Source organism: Ooceraea biroi, chromosome 6, assembly GCF_003672135.1.
Source record: "Ooceraea biroi isolate clonal line C1 chromosome 6, Obir_v5.4, whole genome shotgun sequence".
NCBI lineage: Eukaryota > Metazoa > Arthropoda > Insecta > Hymenoptera > Formicidae > Ooceraea > Ooceraea biroi.
Window position 1 is genome coordinate 6348298 of NC_039511.1, and position 13249 is coordinate 6361546.

The following is a 13249-nucleotide window of genomic DNA, read 5'->3' on the forward strand; positions in this document are numbered from 1 at the left end:
ATTTCCTATAGAAATACTTTTTAATCTTTTTATTAAAAGTGACTTACCAGGGATGATCTCTCCGTTGAATGTCATCTCGACCAAGTGCGTAACCGCTTCGTGTGGTACGAACGATGCTAAGAAACGCTGATTACCTAGCGCTCTTACAAAACTCGTGACGTGTCCTCCGTTTACAAGGATCTCCAAATTTCCCGAGCCAGCTTTCGATCCATCAACTGACAAATAAAACGTTTTTTTTGGATAACGTTAACGGATGCATATAAATATCGGATGTATATGGGACATATAAATCATTCGATATATACTTTCAAATTCCACCGGTTCATTTACTATTCCATTTGGGATGTTGCCAACTTGCATAGCTCGGGCATTATATGCTTGAGATCTGAAATTGACGCAAGTATAACCTTATACATAGTTTGTCTTAATTAAGAATCTCAGAAAACATTTCATGAAATGTATTTATGTAATTAATAAATGTAATTAGATATTAGGTATATAAATTAATTTGCGGCCTTGAATTTAACAGTTTCTAATAGCTATTTAAGAGAATAAAAATATTTTCCCGCCATCTTGCTATTTTAAAGAGTTATTATTTTATTAATGTTTAAAACACATAAAATGGAACATAATCTCAAAAAAAAAAAAATGAAAATGATAATCAGAGTTTTTAAGATAAATCTTAATAATAAATATCAAATAATTGAATATTGACTCTTGCCATTCAACAAACCTGAAAGGTGATCCCTTGATGTGTTGACCATTCGCCAGAACCTGGATGATGTGCTCACCGATTTCCTCGGCAGTGATGCTATATGTCAGACCTCGCAGCTTTGACCTCTGTAATGGCACAGTTTTGCCAGTAGGACCTGCGGAAAGCGTAAAATCAGATTTTATTATATAATACGTATTCATTTGCCGTCCTATTTTTATGTCCTATCAACGTCATCAATAAAAGATCGCCAGATTAAAGATTAAGATTTACCAGTGACGGTGACGGAAACCATGTCCGGGTCTACATCGGAATTGATGCTGAAAATAGTCGGCCGGTGCACCGACAGCGTCTCCAATGCGCTTCCGGTGGCGACAATCGAGCCACTCTTGTCGATTGATGATATCGACGTTGACACATAGGCAGGACTATTATTGTTCAGATATCTGTCGCGCGTTGCGGTATCCGTCACGTCGATGCCCCTCCCATAATTGTTGTTCTTATTCTTTAAAATGCCGTGGGTATAACGAGCAGGCGTCTGGCTTGCTAAATCATTATTATTATTCTTCTTCGCGGTACCGTAATCGGAATTTAATGATTTCTGCGTAGACGAGTAATTGATAGACGTAGACTCGTGTGACGAAACATTCTTCACAGGATAGCTTTGTGCATTCTTATAATTGTTGTTGAGAGCCCTGCTGCTCGGGCTGCCAACGCGATTCTCCGTGTTGGTCAGATTTGCTAAAGACTCCAGGCTGCCATATGACAACAATGATTTCGTTTTGGCAATCGCGTCCCATGAGTCACGCCTGGAAGTGCCGCTGATCATTGATGAAACTCGTACGTTGCTACTGGTATCTACAACACTGTTGTCCACGAATATGCGCCTATTGGACGTTGAAACATCCCAATCATCGCCATTTCTTGGACTGAAACTGCGATTGCCCGGGTTCTGCGTAACGCTGTGATACGCCATCGGACTGTGAATAGGTGAGCGTGATCTCTTCAGAGATCCCGAATTATAGATGTCCTTAGATTCCTTAATGACGTGTGCGCTCGAGTTTAGGTCCGGTGATCGCGAACTGTTTAACACGTCGGACGAATATATATCCTTGGATTCTTTCATGAAATCGAGAGGGCTCTGTTGATTTGGCGATCTTGAGCGATGGTTGTACACGCTATTATAAATCTCATTTGTCTCTTTAAGTATCGCTGGACTATGCATGTTCCTCTGCACGGGGCTGTGAGAGCTCAAGTGATTTGGCGAACGAGTGTTGTGGTACGTCGAAGCGATGGTATTCTCAGTTGCGTAATTACTGCTCGATGTTTTGTAGGCGGAGTTGGCCTGATGGATGGGTGAGTAGCTACGTTGCATTGGGCTAATGGATTTATATACGGTCGACGTGTACATCTTCTGGGTCGGACTGGCCTGTTCGGTCGCGGAGATGTTCAAGTCATTCATTCGTCGTTCCAGCGATGATACTTTGGATCGCTCCAAGCTGGACGTAGATTCCTTCGATCTCCGGGATCCTTTCTGCGTGCCGACTCGTATGGAGAATGGTGAACCGCGTACGTCCGAACCATTGAAGTATACATACACCCGATATTTACCGGCATTCTTAGGTACGAAAGATACTCGGTACTGCATATGACCAAAGTCTTCCATCCTATGGGTCAGCGATTGCTTATCATGGACAATGTCGATAATTACGTCGCCCAGACCACCAGTTCCTCGTGCATCGATGGTGAAGTAAAATGGTTGTCCCGGTATGGCGCCGTCAGTGTCCAAGAGCTATAATGAAAAATCATTTCTGTAATTATTTAGATTAGGAGACGCGCTCTCACTCGTTGACGTTAACTTTAATCGTTAATATCTCCGTTAATATACAAGTGATAAAAATGTAATTCTAAATCGCGAAATTATTAATAATAAATAATTTATGATCGTACCTTGATACCATTAGGATCGAAGACGAAGCAAGTGAAGGGTCCACCTTGTATATGATTTCCCTTGTGCGTTATCGCGATGCTCCACTCTCCCGTCTCGTCAGGCTGAAAAGTCGCCGTGTGCACGCTATCTTTTTCCTTGACGGGACACGGTAGAGATCTACCAGTTGGAGACCACGCGGTCACGTCAATACCATCATGACTAGTTCCTAAATGTAGAAGATCAGATTCTGAATACACATAATTCGAACAAGTACTTTCATACATCTGTGCGGATATGTACCGTAACTGTTGACTAGAACTTCAACAATAGATTCTATGGCGCAAGGATCCATGCCCGGGGATCTAATTTTCGTTAGACGTGGCAAAACCCTGAAGTAATATGGACACCCATTCACTAGCTCGTCGTCGTTGTACACCATCAGCTAAAACGTAAAAAAAAACAAGTTTTAATAATTTTCGGAGACATTTTTAATAAGTAACAATTACAAACATAAGTAATAATTACAGTTACAAATAAACTAAAAGGGAAAAATAAACAAAAATCGAGCTCATGAAAAATACACTCTTTATAACATGTATTAAGAATCATATACTTTATGACATATGTATTAAAATAAAAATCTGAAGATACCTTAAAACTTAACAGATCAAAAGTTTGTAAATTAAAAATTTCGTTTTAAATGTTTCGTGAGTTCATAATTATTTGTTCTATAAACTTATGCATACCAACCTTGTGCATGCCAACTTCCGTAGGTATGAAAGTGCCTTTGCCATGAATTCCATTCCACGTAAGTCTGCACTCCACACGCCCACTGGGACTAATAATTTCGCCGCGCACATCCCTTACGTTCACATCTTTGGTGAGCATTTCCAATTTGAAATGTGCCTATCAATTGAACAAACTATTGTACATATATACATGTTACAAACAAGACAGCATATAAAAACAGCCTAATCAAAATGATATCAATATTAAAAAAGCCAAGGAAATCAAGGAAGTAGTGAAATATAAGGAAAAATTGATATATTGTTATATTGATTTATATTGGCTTCACTATGCCGGCTTCTTGATAATCGTTTATAATAAAATTGCATATTCACTTTATTCACTTTTTTTCTTGTTTTTCGCTCGTTTTTTCTCGAAAATGAGAAAGCATTAGCCTCTATTATTTTACCGTGTTTTAATAATAGTCAAATGCTATTGATACAGTTAAGTCTCGTTCAAATCCATTTTCCGAGTTTCGCACCCTCTCCTTCTAAAATGTTTCCATTGGGAAAGATCCAGGCGACACGCGACGCGTGACGTGAAAATTTATAAATGCTAATTAACTGCGATACGACGATGCGATTAACAAACAATGACTTACCGGTTGTTGTATTCGGGCAGATGTGCTATCGATGTGTACAGCAATCTGTTGGCTTGCTTGAGGACGAGGCTTCACCCACTGAAAATACGCCGCGTACGCCATCACACCTAAATGCTCTACATTCTGATCCGCCATGTCTTTCGCTTTCAGAATCGGTTCTACACCTAATTTTTTACCGCCATCGATACCTTACAGAAAAAAATTAATTTATTTATACTTTAATAAATCGTCATTCCTTCTTACGATTTTATTTATGTAATAAATTTCATTTAATTTACACACGTATATACACATTCTGTATAGCTTCTGGTGCGACTGATACTAATACATATTTTATAAACAGTAGTCACACACAATTGTTGGGTTCAATTTAGTCTTTACCTTAAGGGGGAACACCACTGTGATCACTGTGATGGTTGAAAAATTTCGAATTTTTTTGCATTTTCGTAACGCTTAAGGTCTTAAAAATATGTTCCTAAAATATTATGTTGAAATTCGCAATGGAACTATAGTATTTTTCGAGATTTAGTAGTACGAGATTGACTGCGCTCAGCAGCCTCTACCTGCGCTGCACTAGTTTTTAACCGATGAGGCCAGATTATTAAAAAAACCCGCAACGAAACTGAAGAAGCTGCTGCCGAAAAAGAAGGAACTTCATATGCACCCGGATTGGATGTATTTTGGTTTGTTACGAAATTCTATCTTTCTATATAAATTAACCAGTTGTAAAACTTTAAACGCGTTTTTCTCGAAATGACATTTTCCTTGCTGGGCGCTCGCGTATCTCGGCCAATTTTAATCCGAATGACTTCAACTTTGGACAGACTGTTTATAACAACATTGTCTTCAGTTAAGCGTAGGATTTTAATTGGAAAATTAGTTTTTGAAAAACAATTAAAAAAGAGGCAAATTTTTTAGCTCAATTTTGAACTTTTTGTTTAGAGCTGCACCATTTTGTTGAAAATTACTGTATCGAAAAATCCCTACGCTTAACTGAAACTACATTTATATAGTTTAAAATTACAAAAATATTTAATTTCAGAGGTCCCACTCAGATGCAGCACGAGCGCCCATGCACCCATGCAGATTTTATAACATTGGTATACGGCATCGCTCACAGGAAGCACAGATATTTTTTAATGATTTTTTTCCAATATATTGAATATATGTACATTGAACATATAAAAAAAATTTCATAAAAGTTATTTCTTTGCAAAAAAAATTCATGAAAAGTAGCAATTTTTTGAGCCATCACAGTGGTGTTCCCCCTTAACAAAATCCACTTCATGGAGTATACAGGGTGTCCCGGGTTTTAACCGACAAACTGCGGGAGCATATTCTACTAGTGGAAATAAGAAAAAATTCTTATATCGAGTTTGCTTAGAAATGCTTTATTACAAAGTTATAAACCAATATTGAAAAGAAATATGAGATAAGTAACAACGGATTTTTTCACAAAAATAAAAATTATCTACGCAATGATTTAGTGACGCATTTCAAAATGTTGTCCTTGCACATCGATACAAGCTAGACATCGACGTAGTACAGAATTTGTTACAGTACGACATTCCTAAAAATTTTGTTGCATCTCAGTAACTGAATTAGTAATTCGTTGCTTTAAATCTATCTGGTACTCTCCTGTTAGGAAATCTACGTTGATACTCTCGTACGGCAGCTCGTGCATTTCCGTCACAGAATCCGTACACGAAATGAATATCAGTGTATTCCTCATTTGAAAACACTTTTGGCATTCTGATAGTAATTGCTAGTTCACACGACGATTGAAATCTAACAGCTACTGTTGTGAAAGTAACAATCATACTGAATCGTTTCAACATAGTGAACATGAATACATGTGAATACACATAACATAAACATCTTCGACCTTCCAAATTCTACACTATGTTCCGTTCTTACTTATCTCATATTTCTTTTCAATATTGGTTTATAACTTTGTAATGAAGCATTTCTAAGCAAACTCGATATAAGAATTTTTTCTTATTTCCACTAGTAGAATATGCTCCCGCAGTTTGTCGGTTAAAACCCGGGACACCCTGTATATAATACATACAGTATATAAGAGATATTTTAAATTTCTTAATGAACGCGTCTCAAAACATATGGATATAATTGGATATTTTTATATTCATTTGTTCGAATGTTTTCTTTCAACTCATCTTTATATATCAGTTGTTTTTCCATAGAACACATTAGCGCAGTTAGATTATTAAAACTTGGAATATTCTGTATAACACACATAACACACACATAATACAATATACATACACGCGCGCGACCAAAGTGTTCATACGTATGTGTGAAAATTAAATAAAATTCATCGCATAAATAATTTAAAAATTATTATTTTAATTATTTTCGAAAAATACAATAACGAGTATCTTACCCATTTGCAAATTATGTTCCCAGGCAGCGGGGTTCGTACCGAGTTTTTCATAGGGCGGCGCTGAACCGCCCAAGTTTCGAATAATTTCGCACAGCGTTCTACCGTCGTTCCAGTCAGTCTGCGAAAATGACAGAAAAAACGTTGGATATCACCGTGGGATATTGCACCGAAGTACTGTTAAACCGGGATACCGCAACTCTACCTACCGTGAAGTTCCGTATAGAGGTATGTAATAATTGCGAATTGACCCATCGTAGCGTTGCATGGAAGCCTGGCGAACCTTCCTTCATGAAATATGACAAGTAGGTCATCCCCGAGAGTTCGTCCAAATAAGGTGACGCGAGGTACTCTGGCTCCAATACCATCGGAATATCGAACTCTCGTTTCGATATCTCCATAGCTTTGCGACAGTTGTAAACACTGCGAATTCATGTAAATTGCAATGATAGAAAACGGCGTAGTACTATGACATTAACATTAACTATAATTATCATTTTACCTGTCATTTGGATCGAGCTGCCGCCAATACGGGAATAGACCAGGTTTGCAGTAGTCCAAAAGTGCGCTCAAGTATACGCCAGAGTTCCAGTCGGTCGTAAAATTGTTCACTCTACATTCCGGTAGGACAGCCTAAAAGTGCAATGTGATTTTTCATTTAAAATTCATTTAATAGTAATATTAATATTTGATTTGCAAATGCGATATAATGCGATAAACGACGCAACCAATGTCGTGTAATTATATCGCGCACTGACCTTGAGCCATGAGAGCATGAGTTTCCTTGGCGGGAACTTGGATTTGCCTATTTGATATCGCACGATGAGGGACCATATCAAGCCCAAGATCAACTTTAGATTGCCGTTTACTATGTCCACGTTACCTGAAAATCGAGCAATCTCGGTTTTAGCATCTTAAACAATCATATCATGTATTTTGACGATTAATTAATTCGCCACCTTGCATATAGGATAGAATGAGAAAACTTTCGAGCCAATTCAATTTCCACGCTCTGTTTTAAACTATAGCAGTAGTATACGAATTACGGATACTCGGTTTAAGTATATATTATACATAATGATACTGCATTAAAACAAATTAAATACTTGATACATGTTATGTACGCAAGTGACGATTGCCCGTCATTCCACTTACGAGCGATCTAACTGAACGTTGAATGCATGTGTAACGCTTTGATGATTTCATGCATTCATAGACGTATATATACTTACTTCTATCCTCATAACATAATATTTATTATCTTCCGTTGCGCAAAAATTTTATTTATCAAACAATTTTCATCTACATATTAAAATAATTCGATACTTTTAGTAACAAGGTAATTCAACTTTTTCCTTCCTATAGTTGCATTTTAATAATTCAATTTCTAACAAAATCAATTATTTGCACTTAATTACGATTCACATTACGACTCACCAATATTGACAAGTTTAACACCATCAGCTTCGATGGCCTGCAATGCCGTTGACACGTTCTCTAGATGGTGATGTTGATTCGCCGGCTTCGGATTCCATCGCGATAGACGGCGTTGCGTAAGAACTTCGACCAGAGCACAAAGACGCGTACCATCTCTAAAATCCTCGGCGAGATCCAGAACGGGCCCACCGCCTACATCACCAGCGTGTTTCAAATGTTCGTTCACCCAGTTTCGGAAGGTGTTAGCCTGGATCTCCACCCAAAGGTCCTCGTGCCCTTTGATCGGCATTCCTTTGGCCGCTGTACCTTCGGCCGAACGGGCCACCAAGCCCACTAATTGATCCGGTCGTAGTTGTTCAGTCGACTGCATTTTCGTATTTCTACTGGAAATAGTGAATTGTGTGCCTGTTAATATATAGCAAATTAACAATAAATTAGCAATCAATTTTGCGATATGTGCGAACTTATCTTGTGATGATAAGGATTCTTATAAGTTTAATATGGATGATATGAATAATAATGCATTATCGATGTAGGCGATTCAGATTCTATTTGATCCTAGTGTTTTTATAATCCTTATTTTTTCTACATCTATTTTTATCCACCCCTCTACTTTGTTTTTGTTTTCCCTTATTTATCTTCTCTTCTCATGTTAAATCGTTTTCTATAAATATATTTCCTCCCTTTAGTTTATTTTTTATACCTCTTCATTACCTCTTCTTCTTCTTCCTAATTTAACTGTTATTACTTTACCCACTTATCCTATTATTATCATATTGCTTCACCTTGTTTTCTATTCATAATTTATAATTTCCAATTTGACTTTTTAATTCCACTCTTTCAATAACTTCATATGTTCCTATATATTATATGAGCTTACCCTTTTCGATTACTATATATTATTTTCTTCCTTCTCTTTTTTCTTATTTATAATCTATGTTATAGTAAACATCTAAAAGTGCCAGTCTCAAACTCCAATAAAAACTTCAATTTTTTAATGGCAATAAAATTATTATAAGAATGAAATATATGAAAGTTTTTAGGAAGATGCAAGAGCAATAACTTTGTTAAAAAGTTATTAACAAAAAAATTTACTAAAGAAAACGTAATTTTCTGATACTATATACATTAAATAGAACCTTTATTCTTGTTTATAAACACCAGTAATCAGGAGTGTCTACTGAGCAACTTTATGACGTATTACAGTTTTATAAACAATGTAAAACAAATTAATTGATTTTCTATATGTAAAATAAAGTCTATATTTTTTAAAATGCGTGGTAAAGCATAAACTTTATGGTTTCATGATAATGAACGCGTTTTTCTCGAAACTACATTTTCGTAGCTGGGCGCTCGCGTAGTTCAGCCAATTTTTACCCGAATTGCAATTTGGACAGTATATAACAATATTGTCTTCAGTTAGGCGTAGAGATTTTTTGATTAGACAATTTGTTTTTGAAAAACAATTTAAAAAGTTATTTTATAGTATAGTTTATGGTTTAGTTTATTATAAATTTTGAACTTTTATTTTTTAAACTGTACATTTTGTTGCAAATTCATGTCAAAAATTCCTACGCTTAATTGAAACTACTCTCATATAGTTTAAAATGACACAAAAGTTTTGATTTTAGAGATCCCGTTCAGCCAGAGCAATGACGCCCGTGCACTTTCGATTTTTATGCAAAGTGAATAAAATGAAGAAAGCGAACATATACGAGCCAAAATTGCGTGACTCGCTAAATATGATGGACGAGAAATATAATAAACGCTACATAAAAAAATTCAATTTGATATGAAAAATATTATACTTTTCAAATATATTCGTACTTTGCATAGAATAAGGCGAATCGAGCTTCTGACAGTTATTGGAACTCATCGAGTGTGCTTAAATAAGGATAGCTCTTCGCACCCACACGAGTGAATGAAATACGCTAAGCAATATACAACTTTCACTGCACTCTCAAATTTTATTTACATTCACGCACGTATATATAAGCGAAAATCTCGTTTCATTCGTGTCGTTCAAAAACATGGAAGTAAAAAGCTAAAAACCTATTAAAAAAAAACTATTAAAAAAAACTATTAAAAAACCATTTTCATATATAATATATAATGAATTTAAATTTTAAAATTCACACGCACGGAACCTAAGAATGCATTAATTAATCGCACATTCTCGATTGCGTGGAATAATAGTGTACGTTCTCAAATCAAAAGCTTCTTCGTTCTTGACAGGTTCTTGTCATTACCTGTGTTTTACGCTTGACAGTTCTTACATAATCACGAATCCGTTGTACGCGCGGCTCAATTCGTTGATCCTTGTGTTTAAAAAGTTTTCAAGGGAAACATCCGAATTGCAAACTTGCAAATCATGCGCCTCTGTAGGAGCACCTCGATCTAAGTGATTCAAGTCTTATTTGTTTTATAACAAAGCGATATTATTATCGCGCTCATTTGGAGAATTTCAAGAGAAACACACACACACACAGAGTTGTCCATAGCCGCACGTACGCAGAATGCAAGAATGCATGGCGCATGAACTGGTATATTTACGTTAGACTTTTCCTCAAACTGGCGCCTTGCGACTCCACCAGGTAATTCAGCAAACACTAACGGATAGTGACGACGTTGATAAACATCAAGTTGGGCGAAGGCGGCGGCAATAACAACAATAACGACCCAAAAACAATTACGATAATGACAACGACAACAATGAGAACGATGACGATAATGACGACGATGGGTTACGGCTACGCAAGGAACGCCATTTTTGGATGTACTACCGCGACAGATCCTTACGTTGATGAGCTCGTGCATGAGCTCACTAAACCGACATTCAGAAACCCCTTCCTCTTCGCGTTTCCCCGGTGGTTCGCCAATACAATCGCCGTTGTGGGTCCGTCAAGTCCGCACGATTGTAACGGAAACAGGGCCGTAGGCCGTAGCTGTCGCTGTAGGGCCGAACAACATGCCGTGAATGCTCGTCATATTAACTTTGCGTTTAACGAATTTCAAAGAATTTTCAAAGATATAAGTAACAATAATAATAATAGTAATAGTAAAAAATCGGATAGATCAGTTACAGATCCTAAGGTTACTTGAAACTTTTCATATTAGTTTGTTCTATATATATATATATATATATATCTTCTACCAACTTGTAGTGTTTTCTTTTTTTCTCTAATATCTGATCTAAGTGTAAGTAGTGCAACTGCAAAAAACAGATCTATATAGACTGCGTTCTGATATTCACTGTCAGTACTGTAAATCTATAGTACATGTAACGTGAACTATAGATTTTTGGTATTGAAATATTGAAACACAGCCATAATTGTCTTTGCTACCGTTTGTGATACTTTCCTTGTAACTTCCTTGGATTTTTCATTAGATGCAATCGCAGAAATAATTCTACAAGGTGGTGACACCTGTCGGAATTGTAAGAACTTATAACGAGATAGACTTAAATGTACTTTTTAGATACTAATACAGCTATCTGATTGGCTAATAAATATCTTAGGATCATATAACTTCATTCTTTTAAAACTTCATATAAGATTAACGAGGTCTAAGGATTACAAGTGTGGTTGAACGTCTCCCACCACATTTATTAAACATTATTACTCATAGACAACTTTGTTGTAAGATAATGTTACATGTTTTAGAACAAATTAAATTAAATTAAATTACAAATGATTAAAAATGAAATCTTGTATAACGATAATCAAGCGACGCGACAGCGTCGCGACGCCAAGTACATAATCAAAAATAAGGTTCCGAACAATGAGAGCCACTGCCCAGTCAGCCAAACCTGCGAAGAACAGACATTGACAAAATCTGTTCGACAAAATATGTGAGCAGAGAGGCCACAGATTGGGTACAAAATCCACCCAGTAAGCACACTGTCAGCAGTATGCCGACAGATTGGCAGTAGATATGAAGCAGAATAATGCAACAGATCCGGTACCATTTGTGTCCGCATTAAGCTTGTGTTCTGCCAGCAGATCCTGCTTATAACATGATCTGACAGCAGATTGGCGGCAGAAACTGAACAGAACCTGGCGGCAGATTGGCGGCAGAAACTGAACAGAACCTGGCGGCAGATTGGCGGCAGAAATAGAGCAGGATCTGCGCAGTGTAGTTGGCAGCAGATTGGCGACAGAAACTGAACAGAGCCTGCCGACATAACCTGGCGCCAGGTTGGCGGCAGAAACCGAACAGGATCTGCAGCTTTTGACACTATTCAAATTTACACGGCTAGGAATATGCGTTTTCGCTCCGCACCACTAGGTGGTGAACATGTTGAGTTCTTACTCGACGTTAAGATTTAGCCTGACAGTTATATAAGTTAATATACGCGTCTTGACATAATAATATTAATTTTTCTAAGAATTTTTGCACTTGCGGCACAGAGGTTCTCATGGACAACGTCCACACACGCCGCAAGCAATCTGAAGGCATTAAATTTGCCCATTTTATCAAATTAAGTATTGATTAAAAAAACAGATTACAATAGTGGACCAATATAAGAAATTAATTCATACCCCACATAAAAAATTAGATTTATATTGTTAACCAATATTGCTCCAATAAATTTGTACTACTACGGCACTTTCTCGCAGAGCCTGCTCGATTTCTGCTCCCAATCTGCTGCCAACTACACTGCGCAGATCCTGCTCTATTTCTGCCGCCAATCTGCCGCCAGGTTATGTCGGCAGGCTCTGCTCGGTTTCTGTCGCCAATCTGCTGTCAGATCATGTTAGCAGGATCTGCTGGCAGAACACAATCTTAATGCGGACACAGATGGTACCGGATCTGTTGCATTATTCTGATTGAATCTGCTGCCAATCTGTCGACATACTGCTGACAGTTTGCTTACTGGGTGTATAATATCGAGTGTTACCAATTTTATTGCATAAACGTCGCGCGCTACCAAGTAGCTTATCTGGAATTCATGCCATTTGACAGGTCATATCAACTTATGATTAAAATATCTCAGAAATTAAAGCCGTAATCAAAAATCTAACGGCACTTGTATAATAAAATGTGAATGCGAGCTTTCGATCGCGACCAATTCGAATAAGATTGGTGCAATCAATCCTGAGATATTATAATCGTATGTTAGAATCGTGACGTTCCGTTTTCCGTATTCTGCTTCAGACTCACGTACGTATGTTCGCACATACACATGCAAAGCGATTTGTCCCTCAAGCTACTTTCAAACATGCATGATTTAATTTATTATGAAATAAAAATGTTTTAATAATACATGGGAAATGTTTTATTTTACGATAAAGATATAAATCGCAAATACTATAAAAAATGTGATACATAGGAAATGTTTTATTTCACAATAAAGACATAAATTGCAAGTAATTGCAAGCA

The 13249-nt window shown here is 37.0% G+C and overlaps 1 protein-coding gene across 5 annotated transcripts in view; it reads right to left on the reverse strand.

The window, feature by feature from the left end:
- The window catches only part of LOC105280206 (filamin-A), a 27459-nt gene extending 16609 nt beyond the window's left edge, over positions 1-10850 (reverse strand). Inside the window, exons 1-14 of one of the 5 annotated variants that reach the window (XR_003406695.1) lie at positions 10421-10802; positions 7868-8250; positions 7189-7313; positions 6933-7063; positions 6640-6853; positions 6434-6551; positions 4030-4217; positions 3393-3548; positions 2943-3084; positions 2663-2889; positions 986-2504; positions 734-869; positions 306-385; positions 48-215 (exon numbers count right to left, since the gene is read on the reverse strand). Coding sequence is in view for 4 of the 5 variants with exons in the window: in XM_011340534.3 (XP_011338836.2) it covers positions 48-215; positions 306-385; positions 734-869; positions 986-2504; positions 2663-2889; positions 2943-3084; positions 3393-3548; positions 4030-4217; positions 6434-6551; positions 6640-6853; positions 6933-7063; positions 7189-7313; positions 7868-8237 (3574 nt within the window). In the remaining variant the exon portion in view is untranslated. Of the gene's footprint in view, positions 1-47; positions 216-305; positions 386-733; positions 870-985; positions 2505-2662; positions 2890-2942; positions 3085-3392; positions 3549-4029; positions 4218-6433; positions 6552-6639; positions 6854-6932; positions 7064-7188; positions 7314-7867; positions 8251-10420 lie in introns of all 5 variants that reach the window. The other 4 variants (XM_011340534.3, XM_026970577.1, XM_026970576.1 and 1 more) reach the window with 4 other exon arrangements.
- Positions 10851-13249: the final 2399 nt, after the last annotated feature.